The sequence below is a fragment of the Bos mutus genome, chromosome 2 (genome assembly GCF_027580195.1).
Source record: "Bos mutus isolate GX-2022 chromosome 2, NWIPB_WYAK_1.1, whole genome shotgun sequence".
In the NCBI taxonomy this organism is placed as follows: Eukaryota; Metazoa; Chordata; class Mammalia; order Artiodactyla; family Bovidae; genus Bos; species Bos mutus.
In genome coordinates, this window is record NC_091618.1 from 33,065,431 (window position 1) to 33,087,662 (window position 22,232).

The 22,232-nt window shown below is 39.8% G+C and overlaps 1 protein-coding gene across 1 annotated transcript in view; it reads left to right on the forward strand.

Annotated features, from left to right (window-relative positions):
* Positions 1 to 22,232, forward strand: part of BARD1 (BRCA1 associated RING domain 1) — a 91,577-nt gene that overhangs the window by 18,286 nt on the left and 51,059 nt on the right. The window contains exons 3-4 of the mRNA XM_005909590.3: positions 648 to 796; positions 11,539 to 12,491. Of these exons, the coding sequence (XP_005909652.1) occupies positions 648 to 796; positions 11,539 to 12,491 (1,102 nt within the window). The remainder of the gene's footprint in view (positions 1 to 647; positions 797 to 11,538; positions 12,492 to 22,232) is intronic.

Here is a 22,232-nt window from a genome sequence, read left to right on the forward strand (position 1 = left end):
CCTGGGTTTCCCGCATTATAGGCGGATTCTTTACCGTCTGAGCCACCAAGAAATTTAATAAAAGCCTTTCTAATTATGAGATTGTAACTCTTGGACAGATAATCTGAGGTCATTTAACTGAATCTACAGATTAAAAATACCTGAAAGAACCAAAATCTTTTCTCAAAAACTACTTTAAAAGCCTTTAGACTCTTGTACACAAATAAAAGAAAAAATACCTTTACCTTTGTCTTTGCAGTAATTTTGGAAATTTCTATGAAGCACAGTGTTCGGTTTAGAATAGGCAAGGTTCATATGCATGGCTTGTATGCATTAGGGACTAAATTTTTTTTTTTTAAATCTCCCTCTGTATTCTCTTTAGAAGCTCTAGATTTATTTACAGGGAAAAGTTATGCAGACTCTTGTCTGACCAGGTATAGTCTCTTCGTAGCAAGTTACGTAAGCGACTTTAGATGTGGATTGCATGATGTGTATGTAAGTGTGATATACTCTTTCAAAAACACTGTTTTAACTAATATTTCATGATGGACAAATGTTTATTAGAACAGCCTCTGCTTCATTTACTTCTGTTCATACTGTTTATTTTTTTGAATTTAGATCCTGCTGAATGTGTGTTGATATCTATGTATTTTTTGATCCTTTTTAAGTAATTGCATAAGTGACTGCATCGGAAGTGAATGTCCAGTGTGTTATACCCCAGCCTGGATACAAGATGTGAAGATAAACAGACAGCTGGACAGCATGATCCAGCTGTGTAGTAAGCTTCAGAATTTGCTGCACGACACTGATCTTTCAGGTAAGAAGGAAGTATCACTGTCTCTCTTAAATAACTGAGGTTCATATTGATTTTATAAATGTATAAAATATGAATGACTTATTTCAGATTTGAAGGTTTATAGTGTTATGAATCAAGAGGTGATAGGTACCTCAGAGATAATTAAGTCTGACTTATTTTATGGATGAGAAGCCCTGTACCATTTATTAGGCAGGAATTCTTAATCAAGAGTCCACGCAACTTTAGCAGTGTTGAGGGTGGGGATTAGTGATTCTCTTAAGTGTGTGATATGAAAAATGTCATGTCTCTGTGAAAGTGGCTTGCATCAGGTTCTTAAAGACGTGTGGCCTTTTAGGAATGTTGGCCAGGCATTGAAATTTGGGTGCTATTTTGTTTGTGGCTGTCATGATGTTCTGATTTGATTCTTCTTCAGCTGCTGTATAGTCAGATATTAGCTTGCTAGGACTGCTGTAAAAAGTCCCACAGACTGGATGGGTTAAACAATAGAAATTTACTGTCTCATAGTTCTGAAGGCTAGAAATCAAGGGGTGCGTTAGTTTGGTTACTTTGAGGTCTGCAACAAAAAGATGAGTGCCAGGCTTCTCTCTTTGATTTGTAGAAGGCGATCATGTGTTCTCCATATATGCATGTTTGTGTCAGATTTCCCTTTTTTGTTTGATCATGGTTCATATTGCATTAGGGCCCCATCTTCCTCATCTTAACTAATTATATATACAATGACCCGGTTTCCAAATAAGGCCATGTTCTAAGGTAATGGGATTAGGACTTCAAACTGAATTTTGGGAGAGACACAGGTTAGCCCATAAAGAAGCGCTGTGATACCTCTGATGGTACTAATGAGGGAGCAGAATAACCTTCAGTGGGTCGCTTGTAGTCACTTCGGCTCACTGAGGTCTGTGTGCCATGTGATGCCAAGAGGAATCGGGGCTCCTCAAGACATTTTACTATTAGTTAGTGATGTTTGAGTTATCAGTATGGTTTTCACATTTCATGGACCTTGGAATATTAAATGCCTTGATATTTCATCATTAAAAAAGAGATGTAGGAAAATTGCCGAGTAGAGAACAAGTTTTCGTGTGGAAGCTGAGGCCTTCTGGAATTCTGTTTTTCTCATATAAGAGCAGAAGTGGAGTGTGGGGAGTGAATTACAGTGATTCACTTTCAAAAGGCCATTTTGTGTTTATTTTCCTTATTATAATGAATGATGATTACGTTAGTCATTATCAGACTTCAGCTGTGCTGGCTTTAACATTTTACTTATTTTAAAATGAATTGAAATTTTACTGTTTACCTAACCTATAATCATAATTTTAGGATTTTTATTCTATAGATGAGGAAACTGAGGGCCTAGGTCATGCAGGATGGTCATATTGTCAGTATCTTGCCTATTGTTTTATCATTTAGCACCATACTTTTGTTAGAAGTGTGGGTAGTTTGTTGACTTGTGTTAGGAAAAAATTGGCAGTGTTAAGACTAATTCATATCCTAGAGACTAAACTTAATTAAAACAATATTAAAACAAATTCTTACATTTTGGTTTCAATAATCCATTTTATAATGGTAACATCTCTTTTGCTATATTTAGAGAAGATGAAATGTATCTAGAATATAAATATATTGAAGTGTAAATTTCTATCTGGATGTGTTATTTCCATGGTACAAAGTATTTTCTACTTCTTGTAAGTTGCATCATTATCACCTTTTCCTCTCAAGGTTTAGCCACCCAAAACAGATTTAGTCTTGAAGGGAATTGAGGTGGTTTCTTTTGGTATATCCCTTTGTGTCTTTATAGTTTATTCCATATATTTTTTATCTAGTAAGTACGTCTAAAGCCAAAATATTATAAGGCAAACAAGATGACTATGTAAAGGGAGCTAACAGTTGGTGACAAATAATGGTTCATCCTCTTTGTAATGAGGAACTTGGAAAATAATATAAGATAAAGGTATTAGATTAAGTGATTCCTAAGTTCTAGCTCCAAAATCATGTGGTTCTATTAAATGGTAATCTGTTGAATATGATTAAGTGGAATGGTTGGACATAGCCACATTTTCTCTATTTTTTTTAAACCTGTAATTCACAATTTATCTTCCGAATGAACCTTGTTACTTTCATTTACTATAAAATATATAATTACTGTAATTAAAATGGGTAATTAGGAAGACCTTGTCAAATCATGGACATGGTATATGGTATACTGGAGACAAAGAAGCCTAATTCATAGTAATACTTTCTAAAATGAGCTTTTAAATACTTGAACAGATTTTTCTTGGTTCAGTGTTTTGTAAAGAGAAGAGATTGTCATAAATTTTTCTGACAACCATTTATGGGTAATTTTACCTTATTCTTTAAAACATAATCTGCTTTCTACGAGTGGCATTAAACTTTAAAGTTTTATTTTCTCTTGTCCCCCATCTTATTAAATCAGACATTGCAGGTGCTGGTCAGGTTTTGTGAAGCATATGTTGGTGTTGGTGACATTAAAAAAAAAAAAACAGCAACACTTTGATTATGCTTTCATGGGTCTCAATTTTCCTTTCTGTTAGGAAAGGTTTTGGGAGAGATGCTGGTCTTTCTGTAGCGAATTGCATAGTGTTTCATATATGCTATGACTTTTTTATAATAGATGGAGATGAGCATTTGAATAGCTGTGTCACTGCTGTTTTGTTTTAAATAGAACTGAATACTTCTTAACTTACAAAATAATCATTCTTTAGTGAAGGCGTTAATGTTGCACAGATGGTAGCAAAGTACTTTCCTTTGATTTTTAATAAGGGACTAGTTTGTCAAAGAGATTTCTCAACTTCTGTTGTGAAACCTATAATAGAGAATAATTTGAAAGGCACACAATGTACATCATTATAATCCTTTGATGTAGATTAATGATAGCTAGATCACATTTGCTAATTGCTTCCCTTTTCTATAGTTTATTATTAAATTTTAAGAAAAACTCTTGGCTAAGCAGCTCCTTAGCAGCATGTACGTCTCCGTTCCTCGGGGTTTTGTGGAGTACTCAGAAATATTTAAATTCAGAGAATAGAATTCTTTTAAATGTCATTAAGAAATTTACTATGTAGAGGAAGAACCAATATTTTCTTCATGAAATGAATATGATAATTTATGCTTAAAAGCATTCACCCATAAAACCTGTTGTAGCTGTTGAAAGTTTGATTTATGTTCCAGCAGTGGTGGTGTTTTCTCTTTTTACGCTCTTAGTTATGCTGTGTAACTTAGTCATGCTGTGTAAAATCCAAAACTTAAAATCGTGTTTGCTGTAGTCATTCTTGCTTAGTTAGGACAAGATGCATAATCAAAGTCATCCTGAGTAAATTTATTACTGGATGATTAGTGAGATTAGTAAGATTATTGTGTACATGTAAATTGCATGAATATATGCTATCTTCATTTACTCCTTTATTTGTGTTCCTCATTTTAAAGTCTGTTGTTGATTATGTTGTTACTGAAGAAAATACGTGCTCCTCAGTTTGAAGTTCTGTTGTCTTTTTAGGTTTAGATTTTTTTTTAGTTAATTATGTTATTACTACCTGCAAGTCTTAATTTTCCTTTAAAATGCCTAATTCTACATTTTGTAAGTTTTATAACTGTTAAGGACTTCAGAATTCAATGTTTTTAATTGAAAATGTCATCAGCTGTGTTTAATATTAAATTTAAAAAATCAAGTATGAGTTTTTACAGACTAGCAAAGGATTAACCTTTAAGTCTTTGTAATTCTGAGTCTTTCTTAAAAAATTATCCTGATAACATTTCATTTTGACCTTTTCTCTCGTCTCCAGATTATGTTGGAAAGGACTTAGTTTTGAAATCTGTTTGTCACTGCAGAGAAAAGTGACATTTAGATGTTGAATTTAGATGTAAAGTCTGTGTGAATGGATCTTCATTTGGATTGCCTTTATTTCCAAGATCCTGTTTTAATTGCACTTTTCTGAGCATCAGTTCAGTTCGGATGGAAAAAGAGTGTGAGAGGGTCTGCTCTGACTCCGATACCCTCTTCTCCTTCCAGCTGGCTTGTCGTTAACTGACTTTTGAGTTTGGGTAAACCCTGGGAGTTGGTGATGGACAGGGAGGCCTGGTGTGCTGTGATTCATGGAGTCACAAAGAGTCGTACACGACTGAGCGACTGAACTGAACTGAACTGAATGGGCTTAAGGGCAAAAACAAAGCAAGAGAGCTTGAAGAGGGACCACTGCCAGAATCAGAAAGTGAAATGCTGTACAGTTCATTCTCTATTTCTGGAGCCTCTGTTAATAGGCAAGATTGGTAGGTCTGAAAAAATAAAATACACATAAAGATTATAAGTTGTGTAAAGAAAAGCTCTCTTTCCCTTATGTGTCCTCAACTCACCCTACTGGGTTTCCCTCATAGCTCAGTCAGTAAAGAATCTGCCTGCAATGCAGGAGACCCAGGTTTGATTCCTGGGTTGGGAAGATCTCCTGGAGAAGGAAATGGCAATCCACTCCAGTGTTCTTGCCTGGAAAATCCCATGGACAGAGGAGCCTGGTGGGCTACAGGTCCCAAGAGTCGGACACGACTTAGCGACTAAAGCACCACCACCACTCACCCTACTATTACATACAGTAAGTACTGTTTCACTTCTGCCGCCAGATGTGCAGGTTTTCCACACATCAAGCAATGATGTGCCATCAGCTGGGTGTCAGTTTACCCAGTTCTTACACTGTCTGCCTGGAGAGAGTGTCAAATCTTACAGGTTAGGAGTCCCATAAGACCGCCCCCACATCCTCCTAGGTGCCACTCTCAGGTCCAGTTTGTGCTTCTGACCCACTGCCTATAAATTGTAGGCTCCTGTCAACACCTCCAATTTAAATAATTTGCTAGAGTGTCTCACAGATCCAGGCATGCATTTTACTTACCAGATTCCTGGTTTGTTGTAATAGGATATACCACAGGAACAGCCAGACAGAAGGAGGTGCATAGGGCTAGGTGTGTTGAAGGGGCAAAGGGCTTCCATGTCCCTTCTGGGTGTCCAGCTTCCCCAGCACCTTCACACGTTCATCAGCCCGGAAACTCTCCAACTGTGTTTTGGAGTTTTTTTTTTAAATGGAGACTTCTTTGTATAGGGGTGTGTGTGTGTGTGTGTGTGTGTGTGTGTGTGTGTGTGTGTGTGTTGAGAGTCATTTCCTAGGCAGGTTGATAGGGAGTCTAGGGGTCCCCAAGGAGAGAGGGGTCTGGAATTTTCAAGGAGGAAGAAAGGACAAACTTTTTTCTTTCTCCACATTCCTTAGGATTATATAACAATAATGTATCCTGCCTAAGGACAGTCTTTGGATTCAACCTTCTGTTATCTTAAAATGTAAATTATGGGAGTAGACCTGGTCTTTACAAGGATGTATCTTGCCTGAGGACAGTGTTATCTTAAAATGTAAATTATGGCAGTAGGTCTGATGAGGTCTTTACAACCTCCAGACATTCTTTGGATCATATAACCTCATTGTTAACACTAGCAAGCGGGTACTCTTTCTGCCCCCTTCTGATGCCTATGTCAGAAGCTTTCTCTATCTCCTTTATACTTTAATAAAACTTTATTACACAAAAGCTCCGAGCGATCAAGCCTCGTCTCTGGCCCCGGATTGAATTCTTCTCCTCCAGGGGCCAAGAATCCCGGTGTATTCGCGTGATTCAACTACAACCTTTCAGTGTTAGTCGCTCAGTCGTGTCTGACTTTGTGACACCATGGACTGTAGCCCACCAGGCTCCTCTGTCCCTGGGATTCTCTGCATAAGAATATTCGAGTGAGTTGTCATTTCCTTCTCCGGAGGATCTTCGCAAGACAGGAATTGAACCTGTGTGGATCACAATAAACTGTGCAAATTCTGAAAGAGATGGGAATACCAGATCACCTGACCTGCCTCTTGAGAAACCTATATGCAGGTCAGGAAGCAACAGTTAGAACTGGACATGGAACAACAGACTGGTTCCAAATAGGAAAAGGAGTACGTCAAGGCTATATATTGTCACCCTGCTTATTTAACTTCTATGCAGAGTACATCATGAGAAACGCTGGATTGGAAGAACCACAAGCTGGAATCAAGATTGCCGGGAGAAATATCAATAACCTCAGATATGCAGATGACACAACCCTTAGGGCAGAAGGTGAAGAGGAACTAAAAAGCTTCTTGATGAAAGTGAAAGAGGAGAGTGAAAAAGTTGGCTTAAAGCTCAATATTCAGAAAACTAAGATCATGGCATCTGGTCCCATCACTTTGTGGGAAATAGATGGGGAAACAGTGTCAGACTTTATTTTTTGGGGCTCCAAAGTCACTGCAGTTGGTGACTGTAGCCATGAAATTAAAAGACACTTACTCCTTGGAAGGAAAGTTTTGACTAACTTAGACAGTATATTAAAAAGCAGAGACATTACTTTGCCAACAAAGGGCTGTCTAGTCAAGGCTATGGTTTTTCCAGTAGTCATATAAGGATGTGAAAGTTGGACTATAAAGAAAGCTGAGTGCCGAAGAATTGATGCTTTTGAACTGTGGTGTTGGAGAAGACTCTTGAGAGTCCAGCCAGTCCAGCCTGGGTGTTCATTGGAAGGACTGATGCTGAGGCTGAAACTCCAATACTTTGGCCACCTCATGCGAAGAGTTGACTCATTGGAAAAGACTCTGATGCTGGGAGGGATTGGGGGCAGGAGGAGAAGGGGACGACAGAGGATGAGATGGCTGGAATGGGATTCATGGGGTCGCAAAGAGTCGGACACAACTGAGCGACTGAACTGAACTGAACTCCTGCATTGCAGGCAGATTCTTTATGGTCTTAGCTACCAGAGGAGCCTGATCAAAGTTTTGATTGATTAAATCATTGGCCTTCGGTTATGCTCAACCTCTGTCCCTCTCTTCCTGGAGGTCAGGGGGTAGGATTGAAAGTTCTAACCCTTTAATCCAAGTTGGTTCCCTTGGCAACCAGCCTCCAACATTAGGGACTTTCTGATATCTTATTAACATAAACTCAGGTGTGGTTGAACCAGGGCTTGTTATGAATAATAAAAGACACCCATTTTATCTTTTTTACTGGAGCTGTTTAGGTAACTAGGAACACAATTAAATGTAACAAAAGATGCCCCTGTGGTTCATATAGGAAATTTCAAGGGTTTTAGGAACTCTGTGTCTGGTACAGTGGGCTTCCCTGGTGGCTCAGTAATAATTTGCCTGCCAATGCAGGAGACACAGGTTCAATCTGTGGGTTGGGAAGATCCCCTGGAGAAAGAAATGGCAACCCCCTCCAGTATTCTTGCCTGGGAAATCCCATGCACAGAGGAGCCTGGTGGGCTGTAGTCCATGATGTCGCAAAAGAGCTGGATACAATTTAGTGACTACACAGCAACAACAAGGTGGACAAAGGCCAAATGTATATTTCTTATAAGTCACAGTATTACATATTGTATGTATTTAGTGAAAAGTGTTAGTTTTTACTTAGTGAAAACTTAGGAATTCAAATGCCAGCTCAGTCACCAATTAGGTATATAACTTGTATTATACAAGTTTTATTTTCTTTTTGTTTAATTTACATAAGAAATATAAGAGAACATTCTCTTAGCAACTTTGTAAGCAGTATGAAAGTGTGTAGAGTAAAATGTGAAAGTCCCCCTCTACCCTTTCAATTCAGTTCAGTTCAGTTCAGTCGCTCAGTCGTGTCCAACTCTTTGCGACCCCATGAATCGCAGCACGCCAGGCCTCCCTGTCCATCACCAACTCCCGGAGTTCACTCAGACTCATGTCCATCGAGTCAGTGATGCCATCCAGCCATCTCATCCTCTGTCATCCCCTTCTCCTCCTGCCCCCAATCCCTTCCAGCATCAGAGTCTTTTCCAATGAGTCAACTCTTCACATGAGGTGGCCAAAGTATTGGAGTTTCAGCTTTAGCATCATTCCTTCCAAAGAACACCCAGGACTGATATCCTTTAGAATGGACTGGTTGGATCTCTTGCAGTCCAAGGGACTCTCAAGAGTCTTCTCCAACACCACAGTTCAAAGGCATCAATTCTTCGGCGCTCAGCCTTCTTCACAGTCCAACTCTCACATCCATACATGACCACAGGAAAAACCATAGCCTTGACTAGACGGACCTTTGTTGGCAAAGTAATGTCTCTACTTTTGAATATGTTATCTAGGTTGGTCATAACTTTCCTTCCAAGGAGTAAGCGTCTTTTAATTTCATGGCTGCAATCACCATCTGCAGTGATTTTGGAGCCCAAAAAAATAAAGTCTGACACTGTTTCCACTGTTTCCCCATCTACTTCCCATGAAGTGATGGGACCAGATGCCATGATCTTCATTTTCTGAATGTTGAGCTTTAAGCTAACTTTTTCACTCTCCTCTTTCACTTTCATCAAAAGGCTTTTTAGTTCCTCTTCACTTTCTGCCATAAGGGTGGTGTCATCTGCATATCTGAGGTTACTGATATTTCTCCCGGCAATCTTGATTCCAGCTTGTGCTTCTTCCAGTCCAGCATTTCTCATGATGTACTCTGCATAGAAGTTAAATAAGCAGGGTGACAATATACAGCCTTGACATACTCCTCTACCCTTTATTCCCAACCTAAAAACACAAAATCTTTTTCAGACGTACTGTTTTTAGTTAACTTTCCTAATCTTTCTTTTATGAATTTATGAAAATATTTGAATATAAACACAATAGAATTTTTAAAATGTAAGTAGGATTGTACTACACTTAAAGTGTCTTGATGATCTTTGCATGTTAGTTGATGTGTATAGCAGCTCCATAAGATTTTGTAATATAAATCCTCCACAGTTAACTGATTTCCAGTTGATAAACACTGACTTTTTTCCTCATTTGGGGTATTAAAAATATTGCTGCAGTTAACACTCACACATTCAGATTTCTAGGCACATGTATGAATATTTTGTATATTTTGTAAGATAGGTTACTAGAGGTAAAATTGCCTTGTGAAAGAGTACATGCATTAAAAAATTTGCAAATATTTTATCACATTGCCATTGAAATTCCTCAGTGCACCTTTGCATCTGTGATGATACTTGGCAAAGGGCCCATCATGGATTCCTACACACACAGGTGGTTGCCATACAGGAAAGGAACTCAGAGCTTTGGAGAATTGACTGTATATAACACTAGTACTCTTACCTGGAGAATCCCAGGGACAGAGGAGCCTGGTGGGCTAGAGTCCATAGGGCTGCACAAAGTCAGACATGACTGAGTGCCTTAGCATGCACAGAGAAAGCAGAAATGGGCCTGCTTTTTTCCCTGGGGAAACACTGCTGCTCCCTCAGGGTTGCTTGCTGCACACACAGTCCTGAGAAATGGCCTGGGTAAAAAGCATCCAGGGCCTGGCCTTCTTGGGACACCCCACAGGAGCATGTTGGTGTGCTCGGGAGCCTGAGCAGATTGTCCCTGCCAGCATGAGTGTTTTTACTCTAGGTGCATCCAGTGCTATAAGCCAGAAACATATGCATTGTTTTTGTCACCTTCTTCTTTCTTCATTTCATCCCCAAATCCTGTAAATCTTATCTCCTAAATATTTTTCAAATGATTCTACTTCTTTCTCTACTATCACCTCACTAGGCTGTTATCTTCTACTTATATTACTACTTTGCCTCTTAGCGATTAGTCTTGCATCCACTCTTGCCCTCTTCCAACCTATTCTCCCACACTCCAGCCAAGTCATGCCACCTGATTGATATAAAACATTTTCGTGGTTTTCTTTGGCTGTTAGCATAGTTGAAGTCTTTAACATTGCCAACAAGAATTTGCATTGTCTGGTAGTTTACATATGTTCATTTTTAGTATATAGAAATACAGTTGCAATTGAATTTGGTATATTGATTTTGTATTTTATGACCTTGAACAGTCACTTGTTTTTTTTTAAGAGATTCTTTGGGATATTCTATATCACTAATCAAGTTAGCTTTGAGCAGATAACATTTTTATATCTTCTAATTCATGTGATTTTTATCTTTTTCTTAACCTTGGTGTGCTATCCAAGACTTCAGTGTGATGTAGAATAGGAATGATGAGAGTGGACATCTTTGCCTTGTCTTGATGACAGAAACAAGATAATAGGAACAAAATAGTAGTCCAGGTTTTCTTCATTAAGGATGGCACTAGCGGTGTGTAGTTTTGTAGATGTCCTTAGCAGGTTGAAGAAGTTTCCTTCTATCCCTGATGCTGAGCCTTTTTAAAAATAATGAATGGATACTGGATTTGGCCAGTGTATATATTTTTCTATATCTTTTGAGAAAAACCACTTGTTTTTCTTTTTAGTTTGTTTTATAGTGAATTATATTGATTAATTTTCAAAAGTCCTCTTTTAAAATTAAGCATCAGCTAATACGTCTGTTTTTTTTTCTTGACTTTATTCCCTCCCCAGCTAATAAGTCTTAATTTTTTTTGACTATTGTTTATTAAAAGTCTCACCTGTTAATCTGTTTATTTAATATAGCTTTTCCCCATGGCTATGCTTCCATACAGCAGACTGTATGTTCTAATTATTTGTTTGTATATTTTGTCTTTCCCAGTGGAATATAAGTTTCTAGAACATGGTCTAAAATCAGATAGGACTCTAAATATTTGTTGAATGAGAATATCTGCTTTCATAATCTGGGAAGGAAGGAAGAGGTACACAAATAAAAGGTGATACACCTTAGGAGAACTATCAACACAGTTCTTTGGGAGCTCAGGATGGGAGAGATTAAGTTCATGTAACAAATTTCTTTTCCTTTTTCCTATCAGATTTGAAAGAAAAAACATCTAGGAAGAGTTTATTTAATGATGCACAAAGTAAGAAGAATTCAATAAAAATGTGGTTTAGTCCTCGAAGTAAGAAAGTCAGATATACTGTGAGTAAACTTTCAGTGCAAACCCAGCCTTCTGTGAAAAATGATGAAAATGCTCACCAGACCTCCATGTACGAATTTGTCTCTCCGAGCCCTCCGGTGGAGGTTTCTGAGGGACCTAAGAAGCCTTCCACAAGATCTAGAAAAAAACAGAAAAAGAAAACTTTAGCTGAAGTCAACCGAAAATGGAATTTAGAGGCAGAAAAGGCAGATGGTGACCTTGACTGCAAAGGGGAAAGTAAGGAAAAGCTGGTATCCTTCTGTAGCCAACCATCTGTGATTGCTAACCTGCAGATAAATGGTGAAATAGACTTACTAGCAAGTGGGTCTGTAACAGAATCTGAATGCTTAGATGAAGTCTTTTTACCATTGGCTGAGCATATAGAATCTCCAGAAATTGAGAGCAAGAATGAAGTAGTGACTCCTGAGAAGACAGTCTCTGCAAACTATCTTCCGTCCAAGAAATCTTTGCCATCAGGTCGTAATGGGAAGCGTGGGCGTCACAACAGAATTTCCAGTCCTGTTTCTAAGAGAAGCAGAAGCAGCAGTCAGAGCACTGGTGGAAACTCTGTTAAGCAAACAGTGCTCTTAGAAAACATGCCATTGCTTGGCTGTTCTTCACCACCTTCAAACAAACTTAAAGTTGGTGACACATTAAGTAGGAATAGCCGTACTATATTGGATGAATCCATTAGCCTTTCACCAGATACGCCGCCTTCTACACTGAACAGTCCAAGTTACAGACGAATGATGTGTAGCCCCTCAGCAACAAAGCTGTGGCCCATTAGCCATACAGCTGTGAAGAGAAATCATCGAGGAGAGACTTTGCTCCATATTGCTTCAATTAAGGTAGGATGCTTACTGTGAAATACAGCTTCACAATGAGACCCAGTATAAAATGGTTTCTTTGGAGTTTGTGAAAAATGACATGATTACTAGGCGAATTAACCTGACCATAAGTGGTACTTCCTGTGAACCGGGGAAGCAAGAATTGATAGGGACTTGAACCCTACCTCAAGCAGGGTCCCTGGGCCAGAGGACTGTGACCTTGCAGGAGAAAACCAGTATTTCCATATTTCAGCTTCAACTTTGCCAAGTGCTTTTGTTTTTTTCTATTCCATAATGATTTTGTTTGGGCTTCCCTCATAGCTCAGTCAGAGAAGGCAATGGCACCCCACTCCAGTACTCTTGCCTGGAAAATCCCATGGATAGAGGAGCCTGATAGGCTGTAGTCCACGGGGTCGCTAAGAGTCAGACACGACTGAGCGACTTCCCTTTCACTTTTCACTTTCCTGCATTGGAGAAGGAAATGGCAACCCGCTCCAGTGTTCTTGCCTGGAGAATCCCAAGGACGAGGGAGCCTGGTGGGCTTCCGTCTATGGGGTCGCACAGAGTCAGACACGACTGAAGCGACTTAGCAGCAGCAGCAGCATAGCTCAGTTGGTAAAGAATCCGCCTGAAATGCAGGAGACCCTGCTTGAATTCTTGGGTCCGGAAGATCCCCTGGAGAAGGAAAAGGCTACCTGCTCCAGTATTCTGGCCTGGAGAATTCCATGGACTATGTAGTCCATGGGGTCACAAAGAGTTGGACATGACTGAGCAACTTTCATTTTCACTTTCAATGGTTTGTTCAGTTTTCACCATTTTTTTTACCCATTCTTCTCATGCTTTATGGATATAGACACACCATTGCCAAGTTTACTGCTGGCAACATGTCTTTTACCCAGCTTCTGAGCTCAGGGCAGTTCGAGAAGGCATGAGCTTCTGTATGTTTGACCCTCCTGGCGGGTACGTGCAGAGTCCGGAAGGTCTCACTACATGGCCCGTAACATTCCTCCAGTGACTGGAAATTTGAGTGTGGTTCACCACAGAGGGACTTCTCTGGGCCCCACAGCCAGCCTCTTCCTTTCAATAGCCCATTCTTTGAGTTATGTCTGTTTATCGCCTCTGTACCTCGGAAGTGGCAATATTTGTTTTTTGGAAGCTACCTCTTTTGCTGAGCATGAGGCATACTTGCAGTGGTTACTCTTTGAAATTGACACAAGTGCTGGACATAGAGGGAGCACTTAGCCCCAGCTTTTTAGACTTTGGTTTGTGAATTCATGCAGGTGTTATGAAATGATAATATAGGGAAGATTAGTACTGAATTTAAGATAGCTTTTTTTTTTTAATCTTACAGTAAATTCACTGGGAAACTGAGGTCTTTTGCGTGGGTAGAGAACTTTGGGAGATCTGGAAATAACCCTTCGAGACCCATGAGCATGAAGGTGGTGAGAGTCATAAAATGTTTGGGAGGAACATGGAGTAGGCCAAGTCCGGATATATTCTTTCTGTGTAGAAAGGGAAAAACACAAAAATGAGTTTCTTCTAATGGTTTTCATTTCTTGTTTATCTTCTAATAAATGATGAATGTAGAATGCTCTTTGTCTGGTTCCCCTGTAAGATGACTATTTTCTAGGCAGTCCATATACTTTGAACAACTTGAATTTTTGGAGTTAGCTCTAGTTCCATTTTAGTCTGCTTTTTGCAAGGTATGGTTTTAAAAAATCAGACTTTATTTTTTGTCTTCTTTGTTTTATTTATATATATATGTGTATGTGTGTTCATGTGTGTATTAGGTACAACAGTATTAACATTATAGTGTTATTAATGCTTCATAGATATAAGTAGCTAGCGTAGTAATCAATGTCTTTTGTTCATTTTTCTAGCTAGTATATGAATGTAGACTGCTTTAGTTTCTACATTCTGCTTTCTGGGAATTATTTTCTGACCACTAGTTAAGCATTCACTTACTTTGGTAGAGAATTTTTCTTTCAATCATAAGAATTATTTATCTTTATTAGTGGGGATCTCTAGGATCTAGTCCAAGCCGTGGCTTGTCAAACTCTTTATTAAAGGGGAAATTAAAGTGAATATTTTCAGCTCTGTAGTAATATGGTTTTAACTATTCAATTCTATTTTAGTGCCAGAGTAGTCATAGACAATATCATAAACCAGTAAAGCTCTGTACACAAAATTGGCTGTCGAGCCTTCAGGCCATAGTTTATCTATGCTCAACATGGGCCATAGAAAAAAGCCCAGGGGAATCTTCAGATCAGATCAGATCAGATCAGTCGATCAGTCCTGTCCGACTCTTTGCAATCCCATGAATCGCAGCACGCCAGGCCTCCCTGTCCATCACCAACTCCTGGAGTTCACTCAGACTCATGTCCTTCGAGTCAGTGATGCCATCTAGCCATCTCATCCTCTGCCTTCCCCTTCTCCTCCTGCCCCCAATCCCTCCAGCATCAGAGTCTTTTCCAATGAGTCAACTCTTCACATGAGGTGGCCAAAGTACTGGAGTTTCAGCTTTAGCATCATTCCTTCCAAAGAAATCCCAGGGCTGGTCTCCTTCAGGATGCACTGGTTGGATCTCCTTGCAGTCCAAGGGACTCTCAAGAGTCTTCTCGAATACCACAGTTCAAAAGCATCACAGGAAAATATGGTGGCATGATGCTGCCTTGGTGAATTTTCTCCATTGATAATGTTCAAGATTGCTTCAATGCAAGTTTTGTCAGATTGTCATTTTACTTAGAAATTGTAATGCCAGAACTAGAATTTTGATTCTCTCCAACTTATTAGATACTGTTTTGTCACTCACTGGCAGATTCTGATACAATACCTTTAAGAAAAGTTATTTGATTTCTATTGTTTTTTAAATACCTATTTAACAGTAATGTTCTTTGAAAAATTTTTTATAAGTAAAATGTATGCTCCCATCTCAGATTGATTTTAATAGTCAAAACAAATACTTGAAGAAAAATCAAAGAATTTATCAGTATATTTACCTTTTTATAAATAGTATTCATTTCACTTACTATCTTGATTTTTTTGTTTGCAACCCAGAATGAATAATCTGTGCGTACTTGAAAACTGATTGCTGCGGTTCCGCTGTCTTGTTTATGCTTTCTATCCACCTACTTCAGAAAAGGATTTGAGGTGACTCTAAAGTTAAAACTGCAGTTGACCCTTGAACAAGGCAGAGGTTAGCAGGGCTGACCTCCACACAGTCAAAATCCATGTATAACTTTGGATTCTTTAAAAAGTTCAGTTCAGTTTAGTCGCTCAGTCATGTCCTACTCTTTGTGACCCCATGAATCGCAGCACGCCAGGCCTCCCTGTCCATCACCAACTCCCGGAGCTCACCCAGACTCATGTCCATCGAGTCAGTGATGCCATCCAGCCATATCATCCTCTGTTGTCTCCTTCTCCTCCTGCCTCCAATCCCTCCCAGCATCAGAGTCTTTTCCAATGAGTCAACACTTCGCATGAGGTGGCCAAAGTACTGGAGTTTCAGCTTTAGCATCATTCCTTCCAAAGAAATCCCAGGGCTGATCTCCTTCTGAATGGACTGGTTGGATCTCCTTGCAGTGCAAGGGATTCTCAAGAGTCTTCTCCAACACCACAGTTCAAAAGCATCAATTCTTCGGCGCTCCGCCTTCTTCACAGTCCAACTCTCACATCCATACATGACCACAGGAAAAACCATAGCCTTGACTAGACGGACCTTTGTTGGCACAGTAATGTCTCTGCTTTTCAATATGCTATCTAGGTTGGTCATAACTTTCCTTCCAAGGAGTAATCGTCTTTTCATTTCATGGCTTCAGTCACCATCTGCAATGATTTTGGAGCCCAGAAAAATAAAGTCTGACACTGTTTCCACTCTTTCCCCATCTATTTCCCATGAAGTGATGGGACCAGATGCCATGATCTTCGTTTTCTGAATGTTGAGCTTTAAGCCAACTTTTTCACTCTCCTCTTTCACTTTCATCAAGAGGCTTTTTTTAGTTCCTCTTCACTTTCTGCCAGAAGGGTGGTGTCATCTGCATATCTGAGGTTATTGATATTTCTCCCGGCAATCTTGATTCCAGCTTGTACTTCTTCCAGCCCAGCATTTCTCATGATGTACTCTGCATATAAATTAAATAAGTAGGGTGACAATATACAGCTTTGATTTACTCCTTTTCCTATTTGGAACCAGTCTGTTGTACCATGTCCAGTTCTAACTGTTGCTTCCTGACCAGTGCATACAAAAAATGCATACAAATTTCTCAAGAGGAAGATCAGGTGGTCTGGTATTCCTATCTCTTTCAGAATTTTCCAGTTTATTGATCCACACAGTCAAAGGCTTTGGCCTAGTCAATAAAGCAGAAATAGATGTTTTTCTGGAACTCTCTTGCTTTTTCCATGATCCAGCAGATGTTGGCAATTTGATCTGTGGTTCCTCTGCCTTTTCTAAAACCAGCTTGAACATCAGGAGGTTCACGGTTCACATATTGCTGAAGCTTGGCTTGGAGATTTTGAGCATTACTTTACTAACGTGTGAGATGAGTGCAATTGTGCGGTAGTTTGAGCATTTTTTGGCATTGCCTTTCTTTGGGATTGGAATGAAAACTGACCTTTTCCAGTCCTGTGGCCACTGCTGAGTTTTCCAAATTTGCTGGCATATTGAGTGCAGCACTTTCACAGCATCATCTTTCAGGATTTGAAATAGCTCAACTGGAATTCCATCACCTCCACTAGCTTTGTTCATAGTGGTCCTTTCTAAGGCCCACTTAACTTCACATTCCAGGATGTCTGGCTCTAGGTCAGTGATCACACCATCATGATTATCTGGGTCGTGAAGATCTTTTTTGTACAGTTCTTCTGTGTATTCTTGCCATCTCTTCTTAATAGCTCTGCTTCTGTTAGGTCATACCATTTTTGTCCTTTATGGAGCCCATCTTTGCATGAAATATTCCCTTGATATCTCTAATTTTCTTGAGGAGATCTCTAGTCTTTCCCATTCTGTTGTTTTCCTCTATTTCTTTGCATTGATTTCTGAAGAAGGCTTTCTTATCTCTTCTTGCTATTCTTTGGAACTCTGCATTCAGATGCTTATATCTTTCCTTTTCTCCTTTGCTTTTTGCTTCCCTTCTTTTCACAGCTATTTGTAAGGCCTCCCCAGACAGCCATTTTGCTTTTTTGCATTTCTTTTCCATGGGGATGGTCTTGATCCCTGTCTCCTGTACAATGTCACGAACCTCATTCCATAGTTCATCAGGCACTCTATCAGATCTAGGCCCATAAATCTATTTCTCACTTCCACTGTATAATCATAAGGGATTTGATTTCGGTCATACCTGAATGGTCTACTGGTTTTCCCTGCTTTCTTCAATTTCAGTCTGAATTTGGCAATAAGGAGATCATGATCTGAGCCACAGTCAGCTCCTGGTCTTGTTTTTGCTGACTGTATAGAGCTTTTCCATCTTTGGCTGTAAAGAATATAATCAGTTTGATTTTGGTGTTGACCATCTGGTGATGTCCATGTGTACAGTCTTCTCTTGTGTTGCTGGAAGAGGTTGTTTGTTAAGACCAGTGCATTTTCTTGGCAAAACTCTATTAGTCTTTGCCCTGCTTCATTCCGTATTCCAAGGCCAAATTTGCCTGTTACTCCAGGTGTTTCTTGACTTCCTGGTTTTGCATTCCAGTCCCCTATAACGAAAAGGACATCTTTTTTGGGTGTTAGTTCTAAAAGGTCTTGTAGGTCTTCATAGAACCATTCAACTTAAGCTTGTTCAGCGTTACTGGTTGGGGCATAGACTTGGATTACTGTGATGTTGAATGGTTTGCCTTGAAAATGAACAGAGATCATTCTGTCGTTTTTGAGATTGCATCCAAGTACTGCATTTCAGACTCTTGTTGACCATGATGGCTACTCCATTTCTTCTGAGGGATTCCTGCCTGCAGTAGTAGACATAATGGTCATCTGAGTTAAATTCACCCATTCCAGTCCATTTTAGTTCCCTGATTCCTAGAATGTCAACATTCACTCTTGTCATCTCTTGTTTGACCACTTCCAATTTGCCTTGATTCATGGACCTGACATTCCAGGTTCCTATGCAATATTGCTCTTTACAGCATTGGACCTTGCTTCTATCACCAGTCACATCCACAACTGGGTATTGTTTTTGCTTTGACTCCATCCCTTCATTCTTTCTGGAGTTATTTCTCCACTGATCTCCAGCAGCATATTGGGTACCTACTGACCTGGGGAGTTCCTCTTTCAGTATCCTATCATTTTGCCTTTTCATACTGTTGATGGGGTTCCTAAGGCAAGAATACTGAAGTGGTTTGCCATTCCCTTCTCCAGTGGACCACATTCTGTCGGATCTCTCCACCATGACCCGCCGGTCTTAGGTTGCCCCACGGGCATGGCTTAGTTTCATTGAGTTAGACAAGGCTGTGGTCCTAGTGTGATTAGATTGACTAGTTTTCTGTGAGTATGGTTTCAGTGTGTCTGCCCTCTGATGCCCTCTTGCAACACCTACCGTCTTACTTGGGTTTCTCTTACCTTGGTCGTAGGGTATCTCTTCACGGCTGCTCCAGCAAAGCGCAGCCGCTGGTCCTTACCTTGGACGAGGGTTATCTCCTCACCGCTGCCCTTCCTGACCTTCAACGTGGGATAGCTCCTCTAGCCCCTCCTGCGCCTTCGCAGCCAGGGCTCCTTGGGCGTGGGGTTGGTCCTCCTGGCCGCCGCCCCTCGTTTCGGGTGTGCGGGCATGGGTAGTTCCTCTCGGCTGCCGCCCCTGACTTCGGACCCTGGGTAGCTCCTCTCGGCCGCCCCCCCGACCTCGGACGTGGGGTAGCTCCTCTCTGCCGTTCCTGCATCGTCGCAGCCTGGCACTCTCGGCCGCTGCCCCTGACCTCGGACGTGGGTAACTCCTCTTGACCGCGCCCTTCGGGCATGGGGTCCTCCCGGCTTCTGCCCCTGACCTCGAACGTGGGGTAGCTCCTCTCGGCAATAGCCATCTATTGACCAGAAGCCCTTACTGGTAATATAAAAAGCCAATGAATAGATATTTTCTATATTATAAGTATTATATACTGTATTCTTACAATAAAGGAAGCTAGAAGTGAAAGTTGGTCAGTCGTGTCTGATCTTTGCGACCCTGTGGACTAAACAGTCCATGGAATTCTCCAGGCCAGAATACTGGAGTGGTTAGCCATTCCCTTCTCCAGGGCATCTTCCCAACCCAGGGATTGAACCCAGGTCTCCCACATTGCAGGCGGATTCTTTACAAGCTGAACCATAAGAGAATCCCAAGGAAGCTAGAGATAAGTATTAATTAAGAAAATCATAAGGAAAACATTTATGATACTGTGCTGCTTTTATACAATACAAAGTAACATTGGTTTATATTGTCTGTTTATGAGATGAATAGTCAGTACATACATCAGTGCTGTCTTGTACGATATAAAATAGTTTACTTGGTATATGCAGTAATAACACTAGACATCAAAAATGAAAAGATATTGTGAAAAATTCATATTTATTAACAGGTATAATGATTCATGCATTGATAGTGAAGCATCAATGTGATTGCTTTATGGTAGACAAGTGTAATTGATACAGTTGCATCACTGTAGCCAGGCCTATACTCTGTAAGTGAATCATAAGATTTTTATGGCCCACAGTGTCATACTCATAATACTCTATTGGAAATATTGTTACATTTTTTAAAAAATGACTTACCTGTGATGATAGACTGATGTGCAGTTTCTCCAGTTGCAAGGGAGAGGCATACTGTACAGAGAGGCATCTTGAATGGTAGTGTAGTTCTTTGAGAGCAAAGTTATAAAAGTGTAAGAATACTAATGCATGATTAATTTAATTTAAATATCACCATAGATCAGGGTAAGGATCGACTGTTATCTGCATATATTTTATGCATTCATGACATACATAACTTTTCTTAGTTTTTTCCACAGTTCTTTGCTACCTGGTGGGTCTGCAAGTTCTTTCAAAATGTCACGAACTTTGAAAATTTTTCCAGTATATTTATTGAAAAAAATGTGTGTTTAAGTGGACCCATGCAGTTCAAATCTGTGTTACTCAAGGGTCAGCTATACTATAACATGGAACAAAGAGCAGGGAAAAGGAAAGAGTTACAGCAGCCGAGTGATGAATACAGATCTGATGACGTTGCAGGTCGACAGAACAGATGAAGTTTTTTGCTGTCAGAGATAGATTTGGTTGTTGTTGTTGTTATTTTCTCCAGGAACATCTTGTAAACGTGCAGTGCCCACGTTTTCCTTGTTTCCCTCGGATCCTCAGAGTGCACTGCTGCACTGTGTACACCTGGTGGGTGTGCTGAAGTCCGAGAATCCATAGTAGTTCTCCTCTTCTGTTGGGCTGGTAGCATCCCTTGCTACAGTGATGGCTTTACGGAAGGACCTTTGAGCTTGGCCACATCATTACTAAAATTCTGTAATATCTTGCCGCATACCTACCTCCGGGCATCTTTGTTGGCCATAGCTATCACCCTAGTGGAAGTTACTTGTGTTTTCTTGTCCTAGCCATTTGAAATAGCTTCCTGTTGCTGTCATAGCTAGTAACCACAAATTTAGTGAATTAAACAAGGCAAATTAATTTTCTTACAGCTTTCTAGGTCAGAGTCTGGTATGAGTCTCACCAGACTATAATCAGTTTATCAGCTGTGTTATTTTCTGGAGGTATTAAGAGAGAACCCATTTCCTTGCTTATCTGGGTTATTCGCAGGAACTGTATACTTGCTTGTGGTTGTAGGACTGAGATCCTGTTTTCTTGCTGGCTTATAGCTAAGAGCTGTTCTCAGGTTCTAGAGACTCATATTCCTGGGTATGTAGCCCTTTTCCTCTATCTTCAAGCTGGCAACAACAGTACTTAATTGCTAAAAGGAGAAATTTTAGGTACCTGGTTAGTTCATTTATGTGTAAAAACCTAACCGTTTTGGCTGTTGCTGTGTGTAAGTACTCAGTCATGTCCGACTCTTTGTGACCGCATGGACAGTAGCCCACCAGGCTTCTCTGTCCATGGGATTCTCCAGCTAAAATTACTGGAGTGGTTTGCCATTTCGTACTCCAGGGAATTTTTCCGACCCAGGTATTGAACCCACATCTCTTGCATCTATCGCATTGGCAGGCAGTTTCTTTACAACCAGTGCCACCTTGGGTAGGTCATTATTATTGTACTTAACTGTACTGTCCTGTACTATTTTTATACAGATATTTATTCTAAAAAGCTTACCTTTATAAGAAAAAAGTTTTGTTTGTGTGTGAGTGTATTTGTTTTTGAAAAGTTAACTTATATTGATGCCATATGCATGAATATGTGAAGAATATTTCCTTTGAATGAAAGGTTAGCAATAAGAAGATTCATTGTGACACATGTTCCCTTTAAGGTATTATTTGAAAGCATCAAGTCTGTTTAAAAATTTTTACAAGCTTTGGTAAATACTGTTTCCTCTGATTTTTCTTCCTTCTGTGGTTTAAGAGAATCTCAATTATTCTTGTCAGTTGTGAAAAGCCTAGAAGTGAGTTCTTATTGCTTAGAAAATATTCTGTTTGAGAGATTTCTGTTTTAAAGTAATTCCAAGAAATCAGACGCAGAAGTTAATTTATTTCCTGGAAACTATATATTGGTTCAAGCTTACCCCCTTACTGTGGACCCTATCTAATTACCATAATTTTATTTATGTGCATGACATTACATCTACGTAAAGGAGAAGAAGAAAATATGACAAATTTTCA